The following is a 26,613-nucleotide window of genomic DNA, read 5'->3' as shown; positions in this document are numbered from 1 at the left end:
TTCACTGGACTTGCCATGGCCAATTCCTGCAACTGTTCATCGTATGTTTTAGCCTCCAGTCCCTTAATCATCTTTGTTGCTCTTCTCTGCACTCTTTCTAGAGTCTCAGCCTCTTTTTTATAGCGTGGTGACCAAAACTGGATGCAGGATTCTAGGTGTGGTCTGACTAAGACTTTACAGAGTGGTATTAACACTTCGTGTGATCTTGATTCTATCCTTCTGTTAATGCAACTTCGGATTCCGCTGCCACTGCAAACTGGTGGCTCCTATTTAACTCGTTGTCCACTAAGACTCCAGCCACCGACTGGACTCGTTGGTTGAAAGAAGAGAAAGGGGTCTTGGGAGCCAAGTTCCTAGAAGTCAGAATTGTAGCTTTTGCCAAGGAAGGTGGGCATCAGCCTTGGCCACTGTGCCCTTTAAGCCTCTTGCCCAAAGCTCCGCCACTTTCTTCAAAGACAAATCAAAAGCTTTGACTGGCATCTGTCGGGCAGGGCTCATCTCCGCTAATGGCTCTTTTTGACAAAGGGCTTTGGAGGGGGCCAGGAAGATGAATGCCCCCCCCACTCCCCAGGGAAGGCAGAAAAGGCAGCTTGGGAAAGGCCAAATTCAAAGAGCTGGCCAGATGAAGGGAAGCTATCGAAAGAGAAGCCAGCCGGGCTTTCTACTTGCTAATTACCTCTACCTGCTAATTACCTCCGGCCTTCATTCCATCCACCGGCTGCTACCTTATAATGCAAATTTTTAAAAAATCTTTATTTATTTATTTGTTTGTCAAGCATATACAGTGTTCCCTTGATTTTCGCGGGTTTGAACTTCGCAAAAAGTCTATACCACGGTTTTTCAAAAATATTAATTAAAAAATACTTCACGGATTTTCCCCCTATACCACGGTTTTTCCCGCCTGATGACGTCATATGTCATCGTCAAACTTTCATCTGCCTTTAATAAATATTTTTTAATAAACTTTAATAAATAAACATGGTGAGTAATAATCTAAATAGTTGCTAAGGGAATGGGAAATTGCAATTTAGGGGTTTAAAGTGTTAAGGGAAGGCTTGTGATACTGCTCATAGCCAAAAATAGTGTATTTACTTCCGCATCTCTACTTCGCGGAAATTCGACTTTCGCGGGCGGTCTCGGAACGCATCCCCTACGAAAATCGAGGGAACACCGTACTGTATTTTTTGGTATTTATTTATTTGTTTGTTTGTCAAGCATATACCGTATTTTTTGGTATTTATTTATTTGTTTGTTAAGCATATACCATATTTTTGGACTATAAGACGCACGGTGTATAAGATGCACCAAGAGGTAAGTACCGTAAGTAAAAAAAGCCGTTGACCTTCCCGGACCCCAGAACTACTCGGCAAACCTTGCAAACCCTTTGCGCGCCCCATTTTTTGCAAAAACAGACCTGTTTTTGCAAACAGGGTATGCAGAGAGCTCCTTGGGGGCTGGGGGAAGGCATAAACGCCCCCATTTTTGTTGCGTTAACAGAGGGATACAATTATTTGCAAAAATGGGATGTACAGAGGGTCTAAGAAGGCTACAGAGAGCTCTTGGAGGCAAGGCATAGCTGCCCCTCTTTTAGCAAAAAAAGTCCCGGTTTTGCCCATTTTTTCCACAAAAACAGGAATGTTTTTGCTTTCCCCCAGCCCCCAGTAGCACTCTGCAGGCCTCCCAAACCCTCTGCGCACCCCATTTTTGCAAAAAGCAGGCCCATATTTTGCAAAAATGGGCCTTAGGGGTGGGGCTTCAGAAAGCCAAAAAGGGCTGTATTTGGTGTATATAAGACGCACCGACATTTCCAACCTCTTTTTAGGAGGGAAAAGGGTGCGTCTTATACTCCGAAAAATACAGTATAAGATGATAGATATTAGTATAAACGAGAACTGCAGAAAAAAACAATTGCTGCCAACCTGACTTCCTTTGAGGACCTGTTTACTGCACGAGTCAAAAAAGAGGGCAGGGAAAATATTGACTGACCCCTTGCATCCTGGACACAAATTGTTTCAACTCCTACCTTCAAAACGTCGCTACAGAGCACTGCACACCAAGACAACTAGACACAAGAACAGTTTTTTCCCGAACGCCATCACTCTACTAATTCCCTCAATACTGTCAGACCTTTTACTAAATCTGCACTTCTATTTCTACTAGTTTTTTCTCATCATTCCTATCATCCTTTTCCTCCCACTTAGGACTGTATGACTGTAACTTGTTGCTTGTATCCTAAGATTTTTATTAATATTGTTTCTTCATTGCTTATTTGACCCCCTGTGACAATCATTAAGAGTTGTACCACATGATTCTTGACAAATATATCTTTTTCTTTTATGTACGCTGAGAGCATTTGCACCAAAGAGAAATGCATTGTGTGTCCAATCACACTTGGCCAATAAAGAATTCTATTCTATTCTCTTTCTATTGGTTAGCCACAGATAAAACAACTCCCATGTTAAACAGTACAGTATTCAGTTTCTTCCTTTTCCTTAACTTTAAGTGTCCATTTCTGCACATTCTAGTATTTTATTTCAATTACTGAAATACTGTATTTTTCAGAGTATAAAACACACCCTAAAAGAGGCTGAAGATTTAGGTGTGTCTGAATGTAGCACCAAGACAAATTCCTTGTGTTTCCAATCATACTTGGCCAAAAAAATTCTATTCTGTTATGAATAAAGGGATGAAGGAAGGTGAGTTTTATCTCTGGATCCTCTCTGGGCCGAAGGAAGCATCCGGTCACAGCTGAGTTCTATCCCCAAAGCTCTCTGGGTCAAAGCTGGCTGGGGCTTCTCTTGGTGCTGCAGTCCCTGGAAGGCACACCAGGGGCAGCACCTGCTTTTCCATACGACTCTCTCACACTCACTATTCCCGAATCCCGTCCGAGAGAGACAAAGCGCCCCGTGTCCGTCCCCCCCGCCCCCTCTCCATGGATTGGTACCTTGCATATTTTATACAGAGAGTCCTGCCCATCTCCTCCGGTGTCCTTGAAGTAGTCGTGAGCAGGGAAGGTCCGGTTGATGTCCCGAGTGATGGCGCTGTCCTGGGGAGACTCCTGCAAAGCCGAAGGAGGAGAAGGAATAACAGAATGATAACAGAGCGGGAAGGGACCTTAGAGGTCTTCTAGTCCAGCCCACTGCTCAGGCAGGAAACCCTACAACAACTTCAGACAACTGCTTAGAAACATAGAAAGATAGAAGACTGGCGGCAGAAAAAGACCCTATGGTCCATCTAGTCTGCCCTTATACTATTTCCTGCATTTTATCTTACAATGGATCTATGTTTATCCCAGGCATGTTTAAATTCAGTGACTGTGGATTTACCAACCACGTCTGCTGGAAGTTTGTTCCAAGGATCTACTACTCTTTCAATAAAATAATATTTTCTCATGTTGCTTTTGATCTTTCCCCCAACTAACTTCAGATTGTGTCCCCTTGTTCTTGTGTTCACTTTCCTATTAAAAACATTTCCCTCCTGAACCTTATTTAACCCTTTAACATATTTAAATGTTTCGATCGTGTCCCCCCTTTTCCTTCTGTCCTCCAGACTATACAGATTGAGTTCATGAAGTCTTTCCTGATACGTTTTATGCTTAAGACCTTCCACCATTCTTGTAGCCTGTAAAAAGATGTTGGAGTTCCAGTATTGGAAGCATTCACAACTTCTGGAGAATAATTGTTCCGCTGATTAATTGTTCTAACTGTCAGGAAATTCCTCCTTAGTTCTAAGTTGCTTCTCTCCTTGTTTAGTTTCCACCCATTGCTTTTTGTCCTGCCCTCAGGTGCTTTGGAGAATAGCTTGACTCCCTCTTCTTTGTGGCAGCCCCTCAAATAATGGAATACCAGCATTATGTCACCCCCTCTACTCCTGGAGTAATGACTCACTGTCCAAATATTAATTAATTAATTAATTAATTAATTATTTGTTTATTGGATTTGTATGCCTCCTCTCTCCGGGGGCTCGGGGCGGTTCACAACCTATCAAAGAAAACATAACAGTACATCTAGATCCAATTAATATACACTTAAACCCTAAAAGTTCTAATGTAATTAAAACAGACACAGACTTCAGAGGAGAATCAGAACTGCAGAAAAAACAATGGCTGCCAACCTGCCTTCCATTGAGGACCTGTATACTGCACGAGTCAAAAAGAGGGCGGGGAAAATATTTACTGACCCCTCACAGCCTGGACACAAATTGTTTCAACTCCTACCCTCAAAACGTCGCTACAGAGCACTGCACATCAAGACAACTAGACACAAGAACAGTTTTTTTCCAAACGCCATCACTCTACTAAACAAATCATTCCCTCAACACTGTCAGACTTTCTACTACATCTGCACTTCTATTCTACTAGTTTTTCTCATCATTCCTATCACCCATTTCCTCCCATGTTGACTGTATGACTGTAACTTGTTGCTTATATCCTAAGATTTTTATTAATATTGCTTCTTCATTGCTTATTTGACCCCTATGACAATCATTAAGTGTTGCACCACATGATTCTTGACAAATGTATATTTTATTTTATGTACGCTGAGAGCATCTGCACCAAGACAAATTCCTTGTGTGTCCAATCACACTTGGCCAATAAAATTCTATTCTATTCTATTCTATTCTATTCTATTCTAGTCCTGCCCTCCAGATAATAATTTGACCCGCCCTCCCCTCTTCATGCAACTTATCTTGATCCTAGCCCTTTATTAGTGTAGAAAGGGTGGAGGGCAAATTTGGGGCCTTGGCAGCAGCCCGAAGATCATCCCACCCGATCGAAGGCCAGCTTTCTGAGCAACAGGTAAGAACATAAGAACCTAAGAAGAGCCCTGCTGAATCGGGTCAAAGCCCATCGAGTCCAGCATTCTGTGTCCCACAGTGGCCCCCCAATTGTCCATGGGGATCTTGAGCAGAAAGAGAAGGCAAGACCCTCCCTTTCCCTTGATCCCCAACAAATGGGACCCAAGGAAACCCTGCCTGCCTCAACCAACATAGAGGCAGCACTCGGATATCCCTTTCAATAATCACCGATGCACTTGGCATCCATGAATCTGTCTAATCCTGCCTTGGCATCCATGAAATCTGTCTAATCCAGGCTGACAGTTGTCACGACTCTTCTGGAAGTGAATTCCATAAACCAACAACCCTCTGGGGGAAAGAAATATTTCCCTTTATTTGTCCTCACTTTCTTACCTAGGAGGTTTAGCGAGTGCCCTCTCGTCTTAGTATTGTGGGATAGAGAAAATATTTTTTCCCTATCCACCTTTTCTATCCCATGCATGATTTTATACACTTCGATCAAGTCCCCTCTTATAAACGCCGTCTTTCAATGCTGAAGAGACCAAGGCGTTGCAACCTGGTTTCATAAGGGAGGGGCTCCATTTCCTTGATCATTCTTGTTGCCCTTTTTTGCACCTTTTCCAGTTCCATTATATCCTTCTTGAGGGGCAGTGGCCAGAACTGTACACAGTGCTCCAAGTGTGGTCTCACCATCGATTTGTTCAGAGGCAATGCAACACTTGGGTGACCATGATGGAAAGGATGAAGTTGAAATGCTCTGAACATGGTCATTTTGGATGGTTAGCAGTGGACTTGGAAACGGGCATCAATGCTACACACACACACACACAAACACACACACGCACACACACATACACGTTCTTGCTATTGGAACATGCTGTTTAGTGGCAAGAGAAAGTGACCGGAAAAGATAAACTTTAAAAAATAAATAAATAGCCAGCTGGGATTCAATAGTACAAACAAGGCCAACTCAACCCATTGTGTGCCTAGGAATCCTATTTTTATAGCTAGCTGGGAGAATGGTCCCTGCCAGGCCAGCTCAGGTTTCTAGGACTGAAGAAAGGAAGGGAAGGGAAGAAAGGGAGAGGGGAGGGGAGGGGAGGGGAAGAGGAGAGAAGGGCAAGGAAAAAAAAGAGGAAGGAAGGAGAAGGGAGGAAAGGAAAGGAAGAAAGGAAAGGAGGATGGTAGGAAAGGGGGAAGGGAACAAATAGAAGGAAAGAAAAGGAAAAAGAGGAAAGGGAAGTGAAGGAAAAAGGGAAGGGAACAGAGAAAAATAGAAGGAAAGAAAGGAAGGTATGAGGAAAGAAGGAAAGGGAAGGGAAGGAAAGGAAAGGAAGAAGAGGAAAGGGAACAGGGAAGGGAACGGAGAAAAATAAAAGGAAGGAAAGAAAGAAGGAAAGAAAGAAAGAAAGAAAGAAAGAAAGAAAGAAAGAAAGAAAGAAAGGAAGGTATTGGGGATTTATTTTACATATTTTCCCCTGACTTTTAAACATTTTAATACAATTTGGTTTCCCCCCCCTGATTTATTGTGTTTTTTTTCACGATTTCCCTGATATTTCCTGAACCGCCGATTTCCCTGATAATTGATATACCTCTCAGCTATTATGGTTTATGTATGGTTTGTTTGGGTTGTATGATTGCTTTTTACTACAAGGGTTTTTAAAACTGCTTTTTAAACATTGGATTTGTACACTGTATATTGTTTGTTGTGAGCCGCTCTGAGTCTTCGGGCAGCATACAAATCTAATAAATAATAATAATAATAATAATAATAATAATAATAATAATAATAATAATAATAATTCACCATGCACTGTTTTGTGTTGTGTGTATTTTATATTATAAAAATCAATAAAAAATTATTTTAAAAACCAGATTGATTGATTGATTGATTGATTGATTTGTTTGATTTATATGCCGCCCCTCTCCGAAGACTCGGGGCGGCTAACAGTAATCATAAAACAGCGTACAATAATAATCCAATACTAAAAACGATTAAAAAACCCTTAATATCAAAAACCAAACATACATACAAACATACCATGCATAAAATTGTAAAGGCCTAGGGGGAAAGGGAATCTTAATTCCCCCATGCCTGGCAGCAGAGGTGGGTTTTAAGTAGCTTACGAAAGGCAAGGAGGGTGGGGGTAATTCTAATCTCTGGGGGGAGTTGGTTCCAGAGGGCCGGGGCCGCCACAGAGAAGGCTCTTCCCCTGGGTCCCGCCAAGCGACATTGTTTAGTTGACAGGACCCAGAGAAGACCCACTCATTGATTCGTGCAGCAGAAGGCGGTCCCTGAGATAATCTGGTCCGGGGCCATGAAGGACTTTATAGGTCATAGATGAACCTGAGGGCACAGATCAACCTCCAAGCGTCCTCAACGACTCTCTAAAAAAGGAAGCAAACGGCCAGCTGCCTGCAAGGAGTATAAACCCTTCCGTTCCCCACCAACCATCCAGTCAGAACTGAAGAAGCTTCTGAGATGAGGAGCGAAACATCTTCAGGGAGAAAAAAACCCCAGAAAGTCCAGTTGTCTACCACGACCCCGAAAGACACAGGCTTTTTTTCAGCGATTTCCTTCTGATCGGGAATTGGACTGATTTCATCTGCAGCCTTTATTCTCTCTTTAAGAAACCCACACAGGAAATTTAGTATTCTTAAGATATGGAATTAGTCACTGTGGAAAAGGGGAAAAAAAAACCCCCTGGCCTTTCACACACACACACAAACGTTGGTTGGCCGGTTGGATCTCGCCAACAAAAGTGAGAGCAGGTGGGAAGGAACCGGGCCCCAGGCCGGGTGTTGTTGAGAACAATAAAGTCACAATAAGCCATTGTTTCAGGCCAAAAATGGCCATAAACCCCGTTCTAAAAATAAGAGGAAACCCTCAAGTTGATGCCAGCCTTTTCAGCTGCGCTCCGTTCCTTGTAGGGCTCAAGTTTCCCACAAGAAACTGGGCGAAAAACCCTCCTGGCCTGGTGGGAGGCAGGCAGAAGGCAGCTGTGGAAGGATCAGCCCAAGACAGCGGGAGGGTGGGTGTATGGGGGTCTCTTTATGGGTGCAGGCAGTGATGGGCTGATGCCCTTATGGGGTGGGTGGGGACAGTGGGGGTAGTAAGTTTATGCACTATTTAATAATAATAATAATAATAATAATAATAATAATAATAATAATAATAATAATAATAATAGAAACATAGAAGACTGACGGCAGAAAAAGACCTCATGGTCCATCTAGTCTGCCCTTATACTATTTCCTGTATTTTACCTTACAATGGATCTATGTTTATCCCAGGCATGTTTAAATTCAGTGACTGTGGATTTACCAACCACGTCTGCTGGAAGTTTGTTCCAAGGATCTACTACTCTTTCAGTAAAATAATATTTTATCACGTTGCCTTGTTTCCCCCAACTAACTTCAGATTGTGTCCCCTTGTTCTTGTGTTCACTTTCCTATTAAAAACACTTCCCTCCTGAACCTTATTTAACCCTTTAACATATTTAAATGTTTCGATCATGTCCCCCCCTTTTCCTTCTGTCCTCCAGACTATACAGATTGAGTTCATGAAGTCTTTCCTGATACGTTTTATGCTTAAGACCTTCCACCATTCTTCTAGCCCGTCTTTGGACCCGTTCGATTTTGTCAATATCATTTTGTAGGTGAGGTCTCCAGAACTGAACACAGTATTCCAAATGTGCTCTCAGCAGCGCTCTATATAAGGGGATCACAATCTCCCTCTTCCTGCTTGTTATGCCTCTAGCTATGCAGCCAAGCATCCTACTGCCCGACCACACTGCTCACCCATTTTGAGGCTGTCAGAAATCACTACCCCTAAATCCTTCTCTTCTGAAGTTTTTGCTAACACAGAACTGCCAATGCAATACTCAGATTGAGGATTCCTTTTCCCCAAGTGCATTATTTTACATTTGGAAACATTAAACTGCAGTTTCCATTGCTTTGACCATTTATCTAGTAAAGCTAAATCATTTACCATATTACAGACCCCTCCAGGAATATCAACCCTATTGCACACTTTAGAGTCATCGGCAAATAGGCAAACCTTCCCTACCAAACCTTCCCCTATGTCACTCACAAACATATTAAAAAAAATTATTGCCCTTACTTCGCTTAGCATGATCCCTACTTACTTTTAAAATAGGAAATAATTCAGCAGTATGTTTTTACCCCTAAGTGCTTTAATCATTGTAATCATCTAGAACTGAACTTTAACAGCAATTCAAGAAAATTCAAAATCCGTACGCTTGGCCACTTATTTATGACAGTCGAAGAATCCTGGGAGGCAGATGGGAAATCCCCTTTTGCGACCTTCCAATGAGCAGTGTCAACGTGGGTATGGGGGGAACCCCGATTCATTTAATGGTGGCATTACTGACGTTGCAACCCCAGCGATTCGCTTAACAAATACGGCAAAGAAGGTTGCAAAACGGGCGGAGGGGGGAGAAGGACTCGCTTAAGGGGCGTCTCGCTTAGCGATGGGGACGTTGTGCTAAATTGCGGTTATAAGCCGAGGAGTGCTTAAAGTTTAAAGAATAAAGAGTCACAACTGCAGCAGCGTCTGCCTTGCGTTTAAAGCAGCAAGCGCCCTTCACGCTTTAGACCCATAAAAGAAATTTACACACTACTCCCGAAAGGCTCCTTGACGGGAAGGCCGGGAATGATTTAAACCATGGTTTAACGACTGTTCTTCAGCTACCATGTGCTCCCCAGACACCCGTATTGAGCTCTTCCACCTGAGGAGAATATGCCTGCAATGTTAAGTGAGACATTATTTAGACCGCCATCTTAAAATGGAGAGGCCTTGATAGCTTTTTGGCTCTGGCTCTATCCTCTGAGGTAAAGCGCCTGCCATCTTTTTCTCCCTCAGGGCGTGAAGCCTTTTTGGAGACTTAGGCACAGCTGAGCAGTATTGGGATTTCTCTGAGGTAAAAGTCTGCCATGAAAATCTATGAGGGATTAGGAAAAGATGGAAAGGGGAAAAGGGAATTTATGGAGTCTTTTTTTAAAAAAAGTTGTCCCTCCTGAGCTGAATACTGGTCTCTGAGCTTGGTGGGTTTCCTTGTAGACGTTTCATTACCTAACCAGGTAACATCATCAGTGGGAGTGGGAGGAGGAGGAAGACTGGGGGGGTCCTTGGTGCTGTCTGAGCTTGGCGGGTTTCTTGTAGATATTGCATTTGCCAAACTAGGTAATATCATTAGTGGGTTGTGAAATATCTGCAAGAAAACCACCAGACTCAGAGAACACAAAGGACCCCACGGTCCTCCTCCCACTGATGACGTTACCTGGCTAGGTAAGGAAACGTCTGTAAAAAACCCTACAAAGCTCAGAGAGCACCAAGGACTCCACAGTCCTCCTCCTCCCATTGATGATGTTACCTGGCTCGGTTAGGAAACGTCTATTATTATTATTATTATTATTATTATTATTATTATTATTATTAATTAGATTTGTATGCTGCCCCTCTCTGAAGACTCCGAAGACCCCTCTCTGAAGCCTACAAAGCTCAGAGAGTATTTTTTTAAAAAAATTAGATTTGTATGCCGCCCCTCTCCGAAAACTCGGGGCGGCTCACAACAATAAAAAAAACAACATTCCAGCAAAAACAAATCTAATATTAAAAAGCACATAAAACCCTATCATATTTTAAAAAGCAAACAACATATACATACCCAAACATAGATATAAAAAAAAAGCCTGGGGGAAAAGTGTCTCAACCCCCCCATGCCTGGCGGTATAGATGGGTCTTAAGTAATTTACGAAAGACAAGGAGTGTGGGGGCAGTTCTAATCTCCGGGGGGAGTTGATTCCAGAGGGCCGGGGCTGCCACAGAGAAGGCTCCACAGTCTTCCTCCTCCTCCCACTGATGACGTTACCTGCCTAGGTTAGGAAACGTCTGTAAAAAAGCCTACAAAGCTCAGAGAGCACCAAGAACTCCACAGTCCTCCTCCTCCTCCCAGTGCAGATTGTATACTAGAACCTGCCTTTATACTTATTAATCATGTAACAGATACATTGTAAGAGGTTAAATTTGTAAAATATATTTAATTTCTAAGACATATTAGAATTCCCAGATGAGATAGAATTAGCAATTGTAAATAGAATATACTTAAAGTCCAGTTATGTTTGGTTGTGCCTGTTAGATATTTGGGAACTTTCTTTAGACATTTCATGACGTTACCTGGCTAGGTTAGGAAACGTCTATAATGGAAACAGCAGTTTAATGTTTCCAAATGTAAAATGATGCACTTGGGGAAAAGGAATCCTCAATCTGAGTATTGCATTGGCAGTTCTGTGTTAGCAAAAACTTCAGAAGAGAAGGATTTAGGGGTAGTGATTTCTGACAGTCTCAAAATGGGTGAGCAGTGTGGTCGGGTAGTAGGAAAAGCAAGTAGGATGCTTGGCTGCATAGCTAGAGGTATAACAAGCAGAAAGAGGGAGATTGTGATCCCCTTATATAGAGCGCTGGTGAGACCACATTTGGAATACAGTACAGTACTGTGTTCAGTTCTGGAGACCTCACCTACAAAAAGATATTGACAAAATTGAACGGGTCCAAAGACGGGCTACAAGAATGGTGGAAGGTCTTAAGCATAAAACGTATCAGGAAAGACTTCATGAACTCAACCTGTATAGTCTGGAGGACAGAAGGAAAAGGGGGGACATGATCGAAACATTTAAATATGTTAAAGGGTTAAATAAGGTTCAGGAGGGAAGTGTTTTTAATAGGAAAGTGAACACAAGAACAAGGGGACACAATCTGAAGTTAGTTGGGGGAAAGATCAAAAGCAACGTGAGAAAATATTATTTCACTGAAAGAGTAGTAGATCCTTGGAACAAACTTCCAGCAGACGTGGTAGATAAATCCACAGTAACTGAATTTAAACATGCCTGGGATAAACATAGCGTTCACAATCACTATTCCAGTGATTCATTGTTCTAACTGCCAGGAAATTTCTCCTTAGTTCTAAGTTGCTTCTCTCCTTGTTTAGTTTCCACCCATAGGCTTCTTGTTCTATAACTAGGACAGACTATAATTAGGGCAGAGCCCCAAAACACATAGCAGTTTCGGACTCAAGGCCGTCCCAATCCAGAGCAAAAGCCGAGAAGAGAAAATACAGGATTTTTCTGGGGTGTAGCATGGGGCTAATTGTGGGGTTAGCGCCGATAATCAAACCGAACAATGGGATCCACCAGGAGGGGACACAATCTGAAGTTAGTTGGGGGAAAGATCAAAAGCAACGTGAGAAAATATTATTTTACTGAAAGAGTAGTAGATCCTTGGAACAAACTTCCAGCAGACGTGGTTGGTAAATCCACAGTAACTGAATTTAAACATGCCTGGGATAAACTTATATGCATCCTAAGATAAAATACAGGAAATAGTATAAGGGCCGACTAGATGGACCATGAGGTCTTTTTCTGCCGTCAGTCTTCTATGTTTCTATGTTTCTATGTTTCTAAAAAACCCTACAAAGCTCAGAGAGCATCAAGGACTCCACAGTCCTCCTCCTCCAATTGAGAATGTTACTTGGCTAGGTAAGGAAACGTCTGTAAGAAAGCCTACAAAGCTCAGAGAGTACCAAGGACTCCACAATTCTCCTCCTCCCACTGATGATGTTACCTGGCTAGGTAAGGAAACGTCTGTAAAAAAAGCCTACAAAGCTCAAAGAGTACCAAGGACCTCTCATCTCGATCCTCAGTTTCAAATACCATCCTTTATTGGTAGGTAAGTACACTTTTTTCTTCCTTGCGCCCAAAACCGAAAGCTGGAGACCAAAGCAAGCCGAAGTCCCGGGGAGTATCCCACAGCCTAACCAGAGGAAGGACCAAGGGCCATGCAAGCATTTCGCATTCCAGACGCCCCTGCCAAGCAAAACACACACAAGTCCTTTTGGGGACAAAGCGCCGGATCTTTTCCTGCCAGTATGAATGGGGTGGCATTTAAGAGAGGTCTCCAGGGAGCTGAGAGCTGGGGTGGGAATAAAGCAATTTTTTTTTCCGTTTTGTTTTTACACTGAAACCTCCCAAGTCCTGCTAAGCTGGACTCTGAGAGACGACAAAAATCGATGCATCATTGTTGCCCCAAGAAACTGTGTCATAAAAAGTATGTATACCTGTTGTGGTTAGCTCTGGCCCTGCTCCTGCCCCAAGGACTGTGGATGTGGGGGAGACATCCACATGCTGCAGGCCTGTTTTGCCCCCGGTGGAATCTGCTGATGAAGGCTCCTCTGACCAAGAAGACATGAGTGACAGGGAGGAGGAGAGTGGGGCAGACAGCTCAGAAGGAGATCAATTATCTAGCTCCTCCTTGGAGTCAGAACAAGAGTTAATGATACAGCCACGCATGCGGAGAGCGATGCATAGGCAACAACAACTGAGAGATTATTATCAAAGAAAATGAGGCCACCTGTGGTTGGGTGGGGCTGTGGTAATTAGTGAGGCTGCTATAAATAGCAGTCTGTTGGGTTTGGCCATTGTGGAGGATTATCTGATCTTTGTGTTTCGTGACTGCTTTACTGACTTTGACTTTTTGTGTGCTGATTTTTCCCCGCTTTGAAACTAAACCAGAGCAAAGTGTGTTTCACTTTGTGAACGAAGAAGGACTGTGAATTGCTTCACAGCTGCAAGATAAGTATCACAGAACTGATAAGGGACTTGTACAAATTACCAGTTTGTTTGGAGATGAGTGCTCTTTGCTGTACCAAAAGAGGGCTTGGTTTAAGTGAATTTTCATTATAAAGAACATTGCTTTGAATTTTCAAACGTGTGTGTGTCTGAAATTTGTACCTGTGAATTTTTGGGAGGATTCTACCAGAGAGCCCGACAGAAACAAAATAGATATAAATTAAGAATTTTAATTAAGAATTTGGTGATTGATACTATACTGCTCAAAAATAAATAAATAAAGGGAACACTCAAATAACACACCCTAGATCTGAATGAATGAAAGAAATATTCTCATTGAATATTCCATTTGCACAACTATTCCATTTGCACAACAGCATGTGAAATTGACTGTCAATCAGTGTTGCTTCCTAAATGGACAGTTTGATTTCACAGAAGTTTGATTTACTTGGAGTTATATTCTGTTGTTTAAGTTTTCTCTTTATTTTATTTTTTTGAGCAGTGAATATTGTATTGTATTGAAATTTGAAGGTATGTGATTTTGTATGTTTATTTATTTATTTTATTTATTTATTTATTGGATTTGTATGCCACCCCTCTCCGTGGACTCGGGGCGGCTAACAACAGTGATAAAAACAGCATGTAACAATTCAATACTAAAACAACTAAAAAAACCTTATTATAAAACCAGACATACATACAGACATACCATGCATAAATTGTAGAGGCCTAGGGGGAAAGAGTATCTCAGTCCCCCCATGCCTGATGGCAGAGGTGGGTTTTAAGAAGCTTACGAAAGGTGAGGAGGGTGGGGGCAATTCTAATCTCTGGGGGGAGTTGGTTCCAGAGGGTTGGAGCCGCCACAGAGAAGGCTCTTCCCCTGGGTCCCGCCAACTGACATTGTTTAGTTGATGGGACCCGGAGAAGGCCCACTCGGTGCGGTCTAATCGGTCGCTCAGATTCGTGCGGCAGAAGGCGATCCCAGAGATAATGTTTGTAAGGATGGAGGGGAAAAAATTAAAAATTTATACACACAAAAAATCAATGCATCTTTATTGCTCCAAGAACCTGCTTCGTAAAAAGTTCCTACGCTATAAAGGCAGGAATTGGGTTTATTTATTTTACTACTTTGGGCCCTTTCAGTTGTTAGCAACGCAGCAAATGGATTTCTCCCTAGGAAATAAAAATCAGGACGACGAATGGTCGAAATGGCTCTGTTACCTGTCCAAGACGAATAAGCATTGCCTGGTTATTCTCCCCCACAGTTAGATAAACTTAGATATTTTTTTTTTCTTTCCCTTTTTAAAGGCTGGAGACTTCCGATGTCATGACAGGTATAAAAACAGCACATCCGGAACAGTTCTATTGCACAACTATAAATTCTGCATCAAGGCTTGTTAATCCATCCCCACCAAAAATGCAAAATACACACACACACACACACACACACCCCAAAAACCCACACAGACATCTTCAGGGACCTGGTTCACAGAAACATAGAAGTCTGACGGCAGAAAAAGACCTCATGGTCCATCTAGTCTGCCCTTATACTATTTTCTGTATTTTATCTTAGAATGGATATATGTTTATCCCAGGCATGTTTCAATTCAGTTCCTGTGGATTTACCAACCACGTCTGCTGGAAGTTTGTTCCAAGCATCTACTACTCTTTCAGTAAAATAATATTTTCTCATGTTGCTTTTGATCTTTCCCCCAACTAACTTCAGATTGTGTCCCCTCCTGGTGGATCCCATTGTTCGGTTTGATTATCGGCGCTAACCCCACAATTAGCCCCATGCTATACCCCAGAAAAATCCTGTATTTTCTCTTCTCGGCTTTTGCTCTGGATCGGGATGGCCTTGAGTCCGAAACTGCTGCCGTATGTGTTTTGTGGCTCTGCCCTAGTTATAGTCTGCCCTAGTTATAGAACAAGAAACAATGGGTGGAAATTAAACAAGGAGAGAAGCAACTTAGAAATAAGGAGAAATTTCCTGGCAGTTAGAACAATGAATCACTGGAATAGCTTGCCTCCAGAAGTTGTGAACGCTCCAACACGGGACGTTTTTTAAGAAGATGTTGGATAACCATCGGTCTGAAGTAGTGTAGTGCTTAAGCAAGGAGTTGGACTAGAAGACCTCCAAGGTCCTTCTAACTTCATTGTTGTTGTTATCATCATCATCATTACTTGTGAAGCTTGGAGGGATATTTCAGCCTCTCCCATCGAGAGAGAGGAAGATACTCTGAACTACTGCAAGCAGCGAGGTAGAGACTCGGTGACGCAGTGGTTAGAGTGTAGTTTGGCAGATCAAATCTCAATAGGCTCAAGGTTGACTCAGCCTTCGTCGGTAAAATGAGGACCCAGATTGTTGGGAGCAATAGGCTTACTCTTTGCAAACCGCTTCGAGAGGGCTGTAAAGCACTGGGAAGCGGTAGATAAATCTAAATGCTATTGCTATTCCATAGGAAGATACCCCGAGCTTCAAGCCTGGCATCGGGGTATCTTCCTGCCACCCCCCCAAAAAATAACGGGGGTGCTTTTGCATATTTCTTGCAATCGCTCTGTGATTCTGAATTTGAATTGGATCAAATAAGTCATAGATATTACTCGGTCTGTCATGTCGATGGTTGAGTGGTTCAGGATGGGGAATTTGTAGTGGGTGGGACATTTTATTCTATTTTTTATTCCATTTTTTATTCCATTTTTAAATTTATCTATTCTGATTTTAGGTATGATGGGACTGGTCTCTGGGTGTCACACAACTTTTGTTGCCAATGACAATTTGTTGTTTTGTCAATGACAATAATTTTATTATTATTATTATTATTATTATTATTATTATTATTATTATTATTATTATCCCCAATAAGGCGAAACATCAGCCTCTGCCAAGGTGTGCTGGTTAGAAAACTCCGCAGAAGGGAGAGAGATTTTTGGGACCCCATTGTCTTTTCTCTGCTCCCCAGGGCAGCCAGGAGAGCGAAGGGGCTATTTACGAAGCCCCCAGATCCAGAGAGAAGGTTCCTCTCTCATGTCTACCGTAAACACAGGCTAACCTTCTGGTGTTGGATCCAGCACAGCCTTGGACTCTGCTAAGTTCTCAAACTTAATGGGTAAAGAAATAAATAAATTACACCAGAAAGTGTCCCTGTAACAGGCAAACAAGGTTAACGCAAGATGCAAATGGCAGAAACTGGTTCCGAACTGCAGGACAAAAACCATCATGCCTTTTCCCCGTTTTTAGCTTATTGAAGCAACATTAATTAAGCAATTGCTAGAAACATAGAAACATAAAAGACTGACGGCAGAAAATGACCTCACGGTCCATCTAGTCTGCCCTTATATTATTTCCTGTATTTTATCTTAGGATGGATCTATGTTTATCCCAGGCATGTTTAAATTCAGTTAATAGTAATAATAATTTAATAATAATTTATTAGATTTGTATGCCGCCCCACTCCGAAGACTCGGGGCGGCTCACAACAACGATAAAAACAATATTATACTGGCACAAATCTAATATTAAAAAAAAGCTAAAAACCCTATCATAATTAAACACGAAACAGCACATACATACCAAACATAAATTATAATAAGCCTGGGGGAAAAGGTGTCTCAAATCCCCCATGCCTGGCGGTATAGGTGGGTCTTAAGTAGTTTACGGAAGACAAGGAGGGTGGGAGCAGTTCTAATCTCCGGGGGGAGTTGATTCCAGAGGGCCGGGGCCACCACAGAGAAGGCTCTTCTCCTGGGGCCCGCCAGACGACATTGTTTAGTCGACGAGACCCGGAGAAGGCCAACTCTGTGGGACCTTATCGGCCGCTGGGATTCGTGCGGTAGCAGGTGGTTCCGGAGGTACTCTGGTCCAATGCCATGTAGGGCTTTAAAGGTCATGACCAACACTTTGAATTGTGACCGGAAACTGATCGGCAGCTAATGCAGGCCACGGAGTGTTGTAGATACGTGGGCGAATCTGGGAAGCCCTACGATGGCTCTCTCTCCTGTGGATTTACCAACCATGTCTGCTGGAAGTTTGTTCCAAGGATCTACTACTCTTTCAGTAAAATATTTTCTCATGTTGCTTTTGATCTTTCCCCCAACTAACTTCAGATTGTGTCCCCTTGTTCTTGTGTTCACTTTCCTATTAAAAACACTTCCCTCCTATTTTTCATATTTTGTAGAATGTGAAAGTTCAAAGGTGTTGTGTGGGTTTTATAGGGTGAATGTTCTCACTCAAAAGAATTACATTTAAAGCTAAAATAAAATATTATCGCTCTGCCAGTTCATAAACCATAATTCCCATGGGAAAATCCATTAAATGGAAAGGAAAAGAGTCACCCATATTTATTCTTCTCTCTCTCTCTCCCTCATTTCCTCATCCGTGGAATTCTACATTATTCTTTTTTTCCCTTTGGCCTGCCACCTCCTGTTCTTAGATTGGATTCTACAGGAATTAATATTTAAGCAAACTTCTCAGTGGTATCAGTGAAAGCTGTTAAAAATCCTATTTGATAGCTACATGTAAGGGGGCGTGCATAAGTGCACCAGCGTGCCTTCCGTCCCGTCCTCATGTTTCTCTCTTACTAGTATCATGTATATAAACATTGTTACGTCTTTGTATACTACCAATACATACTTAACAAACACAAATAAATACCGGTAAATAAAGCTGGCCAATTATGTAGCTTTGAAAGGTCTTCACAGGCATGTAAAATATCTTTCCCCCTTGCCCAACCCCAAATCCCCTTCTTTCTCTGCCCATCTCGCATAAATCCCCGTCAACTAAACAATGCTGTTTGGCAGGACCCAGGGGAAGAGCCTTCTCTGTGGCGGCCCCGACCCTCTGGAACCAGCTCCCCCCAGAGATTAGAACTGCCCCCACCCTCCTCGCCTTTCGTAAACTCCTTAAAACCCACCTTTGCCGTCAGGCATTGGGGAATGGAAACATCTCCCCCGGGCCTATACAGTTTATGTATGGTACGTTTGTGTATATGTTTGCTTTTAATAATGGGGGTTTTAGTGTTTCTCTTAAATTATTAGATTTGTTATACATTGTTTATTATTGCTGTGAGCCGCGCCGAGTCTACGGAGAGGGGCGGCATACAAATCTAATAAATAAATAAATAAATAAAAGTTCATTTCTTCAAGCATGAGCTTGTCCTGTGATTTAAAGCCCCCCCCATTGGGAAGCAAGCCATTAAAACATCCCTCCATTTTGCACCCAGGATCTGTTTGGGTTTTTTAAAAAGATTTAGCGAGATGTCCAATGGTTGGTAGATGGGGGAAAAGACAGAGGAAACAGGTGAGGTTAAAGTTTGCTTGTATAAAGGAGGGTTGGCTTTTAAAATGGCAAGTTTAAAAACGGAAAAGAAAAGAAAAACTTTTTAGAAACATAGAAACATAGAAGACTGACGGCAGAAAAAGACCTCATGGTCCATCTAGTCTGCCCTTATACTATTTCCTGTATTTTATCTTAGGATGGATCTATGTTTATCCCAGGCATGCTTAAATTCAGTTCCTGTGGATTTACCAACCACGTCTGCTGGAAGTTTGTTCCAAGGATCTACTACTCTTTAAGTAAAATAATATTTTCTCACGTTGCTTCTGATCTTTCCCCCAACTAACTTCAGATTGTGTCCCCTTGTTCTTGCGTTCACTTTCCTATTAAAAACACTTCCCTCCTGAACCTTATTTAATCCTTTAACATATTTAAATGTTTCGATCATGTCCCCCCTTTTCCTTCTGTCCTCCAGACTATACAGATTGAGTTCATGAAGTCTTTCCTGATACGTTTTATGCTTAAGACCTTCCACCATTATTCTTGTAGCCCGTCTTTGGACCCGTTCAATTTTGTCAATATCTTTTTGTAGGTGAGGTCTCCAGAACTGAACACAGTATTCCAAATGTGGTCTCACCAGCGCTCTATATAAGGGGATCACAATCTCCCTCTTCCTGCTTGTTATACCTCTAGCTAAGCAGCCAAGCATCCTACTTGCTTTTCCTACTGCCCAACCACACTGCTCACCCATTTTGAGACTGTCAGAAATCACTACCCCTATATCCTTCTGTTCTGAAGTTTTTGCTAACACAGAACTGCCAATACAATACTCAGATTGAGGACTCCTTTTCCCCCAAGTGCATTATTTTACATTTGGAAACATTAAACTGCAGTTTCCATTGCTTTGACCATTTATCTAGTATTTATCCAATTTTTAAAATTGGAATTCCCCCATTTGGCACAGCATCCTGTTTCTAACAAATGCCATGCAAAAGGACACCCTCCGGCCATTATTCAGAGGTAGACTGCTCCTGTTCCTAGCAGTTCCATATAACCTTATGGACTAGCTCCCCTCCGTGTAGTTTTTTCAGCTGTAGTAAGTCGTCGTTACTGCACCTGGCAAATTCTCAGCCAGACACAGCAGCCTCAATCTTTCTGGGCCGGTTTCTCTCTAGATAAAAAAAAATGGGTATTTTGCAGAGATGGTTCGGTTGATTAACCACAGCAACGTAGGCTGAATACAAAAAAAACATATTTCCCACCACCACCACCACTCCAATGCAGAGGCAGCGTCTGAGTCGTATCCTTACTAGAATGCGAATCAGGTTGAATCACCTGGCTGCTTTGTTCAAAGGGACAGGTGAGTTGCACTCAAACACGCCCATCTGCATTCCACCGTTATCAAAATTAAGAAGTATTTTCAACAGATTTTCAAACTTCCGGGGTTTCAATCATGAACATAAATGTCTCCTAACTCGGCTTTTCCCAAAGTTCTCTCCTTCCCTATCACAGCAATCATGGAACTTAGAAATATTAATCTATCTATCTATCTATCTATCTATCTATCTATCTATCTATCTATCTATCTATCTATTTGTCTACCCCCCCTCTCTCTCATCTATCTCTCATCCATCCATCCATCCCTGTCTGTCTGTCTGTCTGTCTATTTATCTATCCATCTATCCATCCGTCTGTCTATCTAATTATTTATCCATACATACATATATACATACATACATGCATCTGTCTGTCTATCTATTTATCTATCCATCTATCCATCAATCTGTCTGTCTGTCTATCTATCTATCCATCTATCCATCAATCTGTCTGTCTATCTATCTATTTATCCATACATACATACATCTGTCTATCTATTTATCTATCCATCTATCCATCTGTCTGCCTGTCTATCTATTTATCTATCCATCTATCCATCCATCTGTCTGTCTATCTATTTATACATACATACATACATACATACATACATACATCTATCTATTTATCTATCCATCCATCCATCTGTCTGCCTGATTATCTATTTATCTATCCATCTATCCATCCATCTATCCATCCATCTGTCTGTCTGTCTATCTATCTATCTATTTATCCATCCATCCATCCGTCTGCCTGTCTATCTATTTATCTATCCATCTATCCATCTGTCTGTCTGTCTATCTATCTATTTATCCATCCATCCGTCTGTCTGTCCATCTATTTATTTATCTATCCATCCATCCATCTGTCTGTCTGTCTACCTATCTATTTATCCATCCATCCATCCATCCCTCATCCATCCATCAATCCATATCTATCCATCTATTTATCTATCTATTTTAAAAGAGAAATCTGTTTTGAGAAACTTCCACAAGACCAGCCAAAAAAAGCCAAGCCGTCCCAAGGAACAAGTGACTCCATTCCCAAGCGGCTCCCCTTACAAAATCAAAAGCAAGGAAAAGGGGACAATATAAATCTCCCCCCCCCACCCTTCCGCTAGCTTAAATAAATAAATAAATTAACAGTGGGGGGAGGAGAAGGGAGGGGAAAGGAAACACTTTTATTCATTTGCTAATTTTGGTCTGCTCCAAAGTCATTCCTTTTAACTACACAGACATTTCAATTATTTTTTCTTTTTTTTTTCTTTTTCTTTTTTTTTAAGAAAAAATGCAAATACGGTAACTTTTTAAATCACAAGGGAACAACCTTGGTGAGACAGAGGGAGAGGTGGGGTTGGGAAGAGCCCCCAAAAAGAGATATTGGAGAGAGAGAGGAATAACCACGTCTTTTTATAAAAAGCCTAAGAGAAATTATTGGCTACGGGCATGGGTGGGGGGATGTGTGAGGTGTAGGGGGGGAGAGAGAGAGAGGAGTTGGAGGGGGTGGGTGGCAGAGGGGTGGGGACAATCATTATTTGGACCCATAAAGATTTCGAAACAGACTTTGGCATATGCACAAAAACAAATCAGGAAAAAAAAAGAATACATTATATTTAAACCACACTCCTGCACTGTGAGACAAAAAGAGCACAGATCTCCAAACACAAGAGGGCGAGAGGAAGGGTCTTTTGGCCAGCGTTGGAGACCATCCTTTGAGTCAATCCAGGAAAGAGACCCTCCCCTCTTTCCCTCCATCCTTCCCTCCCCCCCTCCTGGTCAAAGCAGACGGTTTTCCTGAGGGACTCGAACCCAGAATCTCGGCCGCTGGAAATCCTTGGAAAATCCTTTTGAGATCAGTAGCATGGGGGGGAGGAAGATGTAGGTCTCTTTTTCTTTCTTTTTGCACATCTGGACATCCTGAGTTCGGGCACGGTGGGGGGGAAATAGGGGGGGGAGAGTCCCGTCAGGCGTGGCACCCGTTGGAAGGTCTTTTGCTGCGGGAGGCGGAGGAGTCCTTGGCCGCCCGGTGCCGAGCGCAAGGGGTGCACAGGGCGCCCGAGAGGTGCTTCAACCCTTTCTGAAAGACACTGTTGGACAGGCTGTAGATGATACAGTTGCAGAAGCTATTGCTGATGGCCAGCCAGGTGGTGAGGAAGGCGGCCAGGCGGTTGCGATAAACCGCCGAGCTCTCCAGGAGGAAGTAGACGATGTACGGGAGCCAGAGGATGTAGAAGACGCTGGTGATGCGCAGGAGGACCATGGCGTAGCGCTTGTCCGGGCACGGCTGCCCCTCGCAGGCCTCCCCTTCCTGGGAGCTGAAGCGCACCCGCCTCTCGTTGATCTCCCGCGTGTGCTGCTGGCAGATACGGAAGATGCTGAAGTAGGTGAAGCAAACCACCAAGGCCGCCGGGGCGTACAGCATGACCACGATGAAGAGGGTGAAGGCGGCCCGGGTGTCCCAGAAGTCGGCGCACCACCGGAAGATGTCGCCGTGGTAGCCGGGCTTCCCCCACTCGAAGAAGGCCGGCAGGAAGACGGCGCCCGAGTAGAGCCACAGGAGCAGGATGCAGGCCCGCAGGCGGCACGGGGTGACCAGCGTGCTGTAGGTGAGGGGCTTGGTGATGGCGATGTAGCGGTCCAGGCTGATGCAGGCCAGAGAGGTCATGGAGACGCTCTTCAGCACCGAGACCACGTAGCCGAAGGCCTTGCAGACCAGCGCCTCAGGCAGAAAGGCCAGCGGACGGTGGAGCAGCGAGAGGGACGGCACCAGGCAGCTCACCCCCACCAACAGGTCGGCGTAGGCCATGGTCTGGATGAAGTAGCTGGTGGTGTGGTGGTTCAGCAGCGGCGCGCAGTGGAAGACGAAGATGACCACCAGGTTGCCCGAGATGATGAGGACGGTGAGGAAGACGACGATGATGGCCTCCAGCAGGCAGACGTCCAGGCTGTCCGGGTAGCCGGACGATGCCAGGAGGCAGAAGGGCCTCCCGACGCTGTTGCCGCCACCGCCGCTTGCGTTGCCGGGGCTGCCGCCATCCAGGGAGGCATTCATCTCGCAAGGACGCCCACGGCCTCCCCCTCACACCGGCGGCCGCCGCCCGGCTGTCATTGCGGCAGCTCCTGCTTGCGCGACAGCGGCTGCTGCGGCTGCTCCTCCTCGGGAAAAGGCGAGGAGGATTGTATCAGCCCCCCGGGCATTGTCCGCAATGCTCCCTTTGCTTGGCTTGCTGCTGCTGCTGCTGCCAGCAGCCACCGCCCCCCTTCTCCGGGCTGGCAGAAGGCGGCTGGCTGCCGCTGGGGAGGGGGAGCAGAGGAGCAGAGGTGCGCTGCTGGCTGGGCTGGTTTCTGGCTAGAAGAGGAGGAGGCTGGCAGGAGGGGAGGAAGACCAGGGGAGCCACGTGGAGGCGGTTCCTCCTGGCAGCAGCCGAGGGAGGAAGAAAGAAGGGGGCGTTTTACAGCATCCCTCCCTTCCTCCCCGGATGAGCCAGGCGGCCTCCCTGCCCCCAACACTGCAGGAGAGGGGGGGGGGGGAGGAGAGGGGGGCCGGCTGCCCACCAGCTTCCCGGGATCTGGAGGAGGGATGCTCTGGAGACTGGCCGCCCTCTCTTCCTCCACCTCCTCCTCCCCCTCCGCAGCCTACCTGCCGTGTGCTGCTCCGGGAGGACAAAGACTTGAGCTCTCGTGGCCGGCTAAACAGCCAACCGTGTGTCGGGCTGGTGGAGGCAAGGCAGCTGCCCGCTCGCTGCAGGTTCAGGAGAGGAGGGGGGGAAAAAAGGCAGCGCAGCTCCTGGGCTGGTTTCTCTCCACCCAGCTGGCTCTGCAGATTCGGTGGGCGCCCGCCTGTGCACGCCTGCGTTGCGTGCGCGCCCAGCTCCTCCTGCCCGCTTAGCTTGCTTGCTCCCTTCTCCTCTGCATCGCCAAGCCCACTGCCCCTGCAGGACGGGGAGGGCTGGGTGGGAGGGAGCGTCGGCCAAACCCACCGCCTCTCGGCTCTGCCCAGGCTGGCAGGAGTTACAGAGGCAGCTGGGAGGTTCGAAATCTCAAAACAGCCCCAGGAAGCAGCCTGGCCCTTTGGATGGAGGGGAAGGGGAGGGATGCTAAGCCCCACTGTCGGGAGGGCTGCTGAAAGACCCTCCCTCTCCGCCCCCTCTCTCTGAGGCATTTTGGCAGTCAGCCAGAGAGGAATCCCGTAGAGCTGATCTTTCCCCCTGACCCTTCCCCCCCCCCCTCAAAAGAGGGAAAGCCAAAACATGGCATTCCCTTCCCCACCCACCCCCGAGGACATTGCAAAGAAGACAAAGGTGCTAGTCCTTTTGATGATAGTCAATGTGACTGAGAGCGACCCTTGCAGGACTGAAATCTGGACAGGCGCCTGATCCAAAGGGAGCCTTCACAGAAGTAAAAGCAGAAACTCTATCTTGGTCTCTTTTGAGGGAAGCCTCTGGATTAAACCAGGATTCAGTTGTGCTGCCAAATCCTTTTAGCCCCAATGGTTGCTGTTCCTGATGGATGGATGGATGGATGCATAGATGGATAGATAGATAGATAGATAGATAGATAGATAGATAGATAGATAGATAGGAGAGAGAGAGAGGTATAGATGAGAGAGATGATAGATAGATGAGAGAGAGAGATGGGTAGGTAGATAGATGGATGCTAGATAGATAGATAGATAGATAGATAGATAGATAGATAGATAGATAGATAGATAGATAGGAGAGAGAGAGAGGTATAGATGAGAGAGATGATAGATAGATGAGAGAGAGAGATGGGTAGGTAGATAGATGGATGCTAGATAGATAGATAGATAGATAGATAGATAGATAGATAGATAGATAGATAGATAGATAGATAGGAGAGAGAGAGAGGTATAGATGAGAGAGATGATAGATAGATGAGAGAGAGATGATAGATAGATGAGAGAGAGAGAGATGGGTAGGTAGATAGATGGATGCTAGATAGATAGATAGATAGATAGATAGATAGATAGATAGATAGATAGGAGAGAGAGAGGTATAGATGAGAGAGATGATAGATAGATGAGAGAGAGAGATGGATAGGTAGATAGATGGATGATAGATAGATAGATAGATAGATAGATAGATAGATAGATAGATAGATAGATGATAGAAGGATGAGAGATGGATGGGAGATAGATGAGAGAGGGATGACAGATAAATGACAGAGAGAGATAGGTAGGTAGATAGATGGATGGATGATAGATAGATATGAGAGAGAGAGAGAGAGATAGGTGGACAGACAGATAGATCTATATCCCCCCACCCTCCGCTGGCCCCTTTGACAGGAACCCAGGAGAAAGACTGTGCTTTGAATAACCATCCTGAGGGGATAAAATCTCAAGATTCGAACAGCAGGAGCTCAGATTTAAGGTCAGCCGAGAAGGGAGGGAAGGAGGGAAGGAGAGCTAACTGGACATCAAGAGCGAAGCAACTCAGGTGATTCCTTAGTCACTGAAGAGACGGGCTCCTTCTGAGCATCTCCCCTCCATCTTGCTCCTTCGGTTGCCATAGAAACTGGCTCTCTCTCTCTTTCTCGCTCTATTTTTCTCCTCAGAAGGCCTCCCTCGGATCCGGAGGATGTTAAGGCCACCTCGTTCCTGGCCGCTTTTCGGTCAAGAAATCCTCACGGGCCTCCGTCGACTGGATGCGGGTCGGGCGGGCCTTGCAAAAGCGAACCCGCCTTGAATTTAATCGAAAAAAGCTCAAAAAAATAAATAAAAACCGATCAATTTCAAGGAGGTCTAGATTGATGATTCCAAGGACGTTCTACAAACTGTGCGGCGAAAGACTCTTCATGTGTGTGTGTGTGTAACATTTTTGCTGATAATGAAAATGCATATTATATACAGTGATACCTTGCCTTACAAACTTAATTGGTTCCGGGACGAGGTTCTTAAGGTGAAAAGTTTGTAAGATGAAACAAATGTTTCCCATAGGAATCAATGGAAAAGCGATGAATGCGTGCAAGCCCAAAATTCACCCCTTTTGCCAGCCGAAGCCCCCGTTTTTGCACTGCTGGGATTCCCCCGAGGCTCCCGTCCATGGGAAACCCCACCTCCGGACTTCTGTGTTTTTGCGATGCTGCGATTTCACTGAGACTCCCCTCGCTGGGAAACCCCACATCCGCACTTCCGTTGCCAGCGAAGCACCCGTTTTTGCGCTGCTGGGATTCCCCTGCTGGGATTCCCCTGCAGCATCAGAAAAACAGGGAAGTCTGGAGGTGGGGTTTCCCATGGAGGGGAGCCTCGGGGTAATCCCAGTAGCGCAAAAACGGGTGCTTCGGTGGCAACGGAAGTCCGGAGGAGGGGCATCCCAGTGGTGGCGGTGGGTTTGTAAGGTGAAAATAGTTTGTAAGAAGAGGCAAAAAAATCTTAAACCCTGGGTTTGTATCTCGAAAAGTTTGTATGACGAGGCGTTTGTAAGACGAGGTATTACTGTATATATAAAGTAAGTTGACTCCTCCTCTTCTTTGTGTCAGCCCCTCAAATACTGGAAGGCTGCC

The 26,613-nt window shown here is 44.4% G+C and overlaps 2 protein-coding genes across 2 annotated transcripts in view; both read right to left on the bottom strand.

Annotated features, from left to right (window-relative positions):
* RABGAP1 (RAB GTPase activating protein 1) overlaps positions 1 to 26,613 on the bottom strand; it is a 94,856-nt gene that overhangs the window by 23,570 nt on the left and 44,673 nt on the right. Inside the window, exon 14 of the mRNA XM_070758842.1 lies at positions 2,945 to 3,058. Within this exon, the coding sequence (XP_070614943.1) occupies positions 2,945 to 3,058 (114 nt within the window). The remainder of the gene's footprint in view (positions 1 to 2,944; positions 3,059 to 26,613) is intronic.
* Positions 21,979 to 23,773, bottom strand: GPR21 (G protein-coupled receptor 21). Its single transcript, XM_070758202.1, has 2 exons — positions 23,732 to 23,773; positions 21,979 to 23,505 (listed from the first exon to the last, which is right to left on the bottom strand). The coding sequence occupies exon 2, from the start codon at positions 23,141 to 23,143 to the stop codon at positions 22,055 to 22,057; it is 1,089 nt and encodes a 362-aa protein (XP_070614303.1). The 5' UTR covers positions 23,144 to 23,505; positions 23,732 to 23,773; the 3' UTR covers positions 21,979 to 22,054.

This window comes from Erythrolamprus reginae, chromosome 8 (genome assembly GCF_031021105.1).
Source record: "Erythrolamprus reginae isolate rEryReg1 chromosome 8, rEryReg1.hap1, whole genome shotgun sequence".
In the NCBI taxonomy this organism is placed as follows: domain Eukaryota; kingdom Metazoa; phylum Chordata; class Lepidosauria; order Squamata; family Dipsadidae; genus Erythrolamprus; species Erythrolamprus reginae.
Note: the sequence above shows the minus strand (reverse complement) of the source record. Positions and strands in the feature narration are given on the sequence as shown.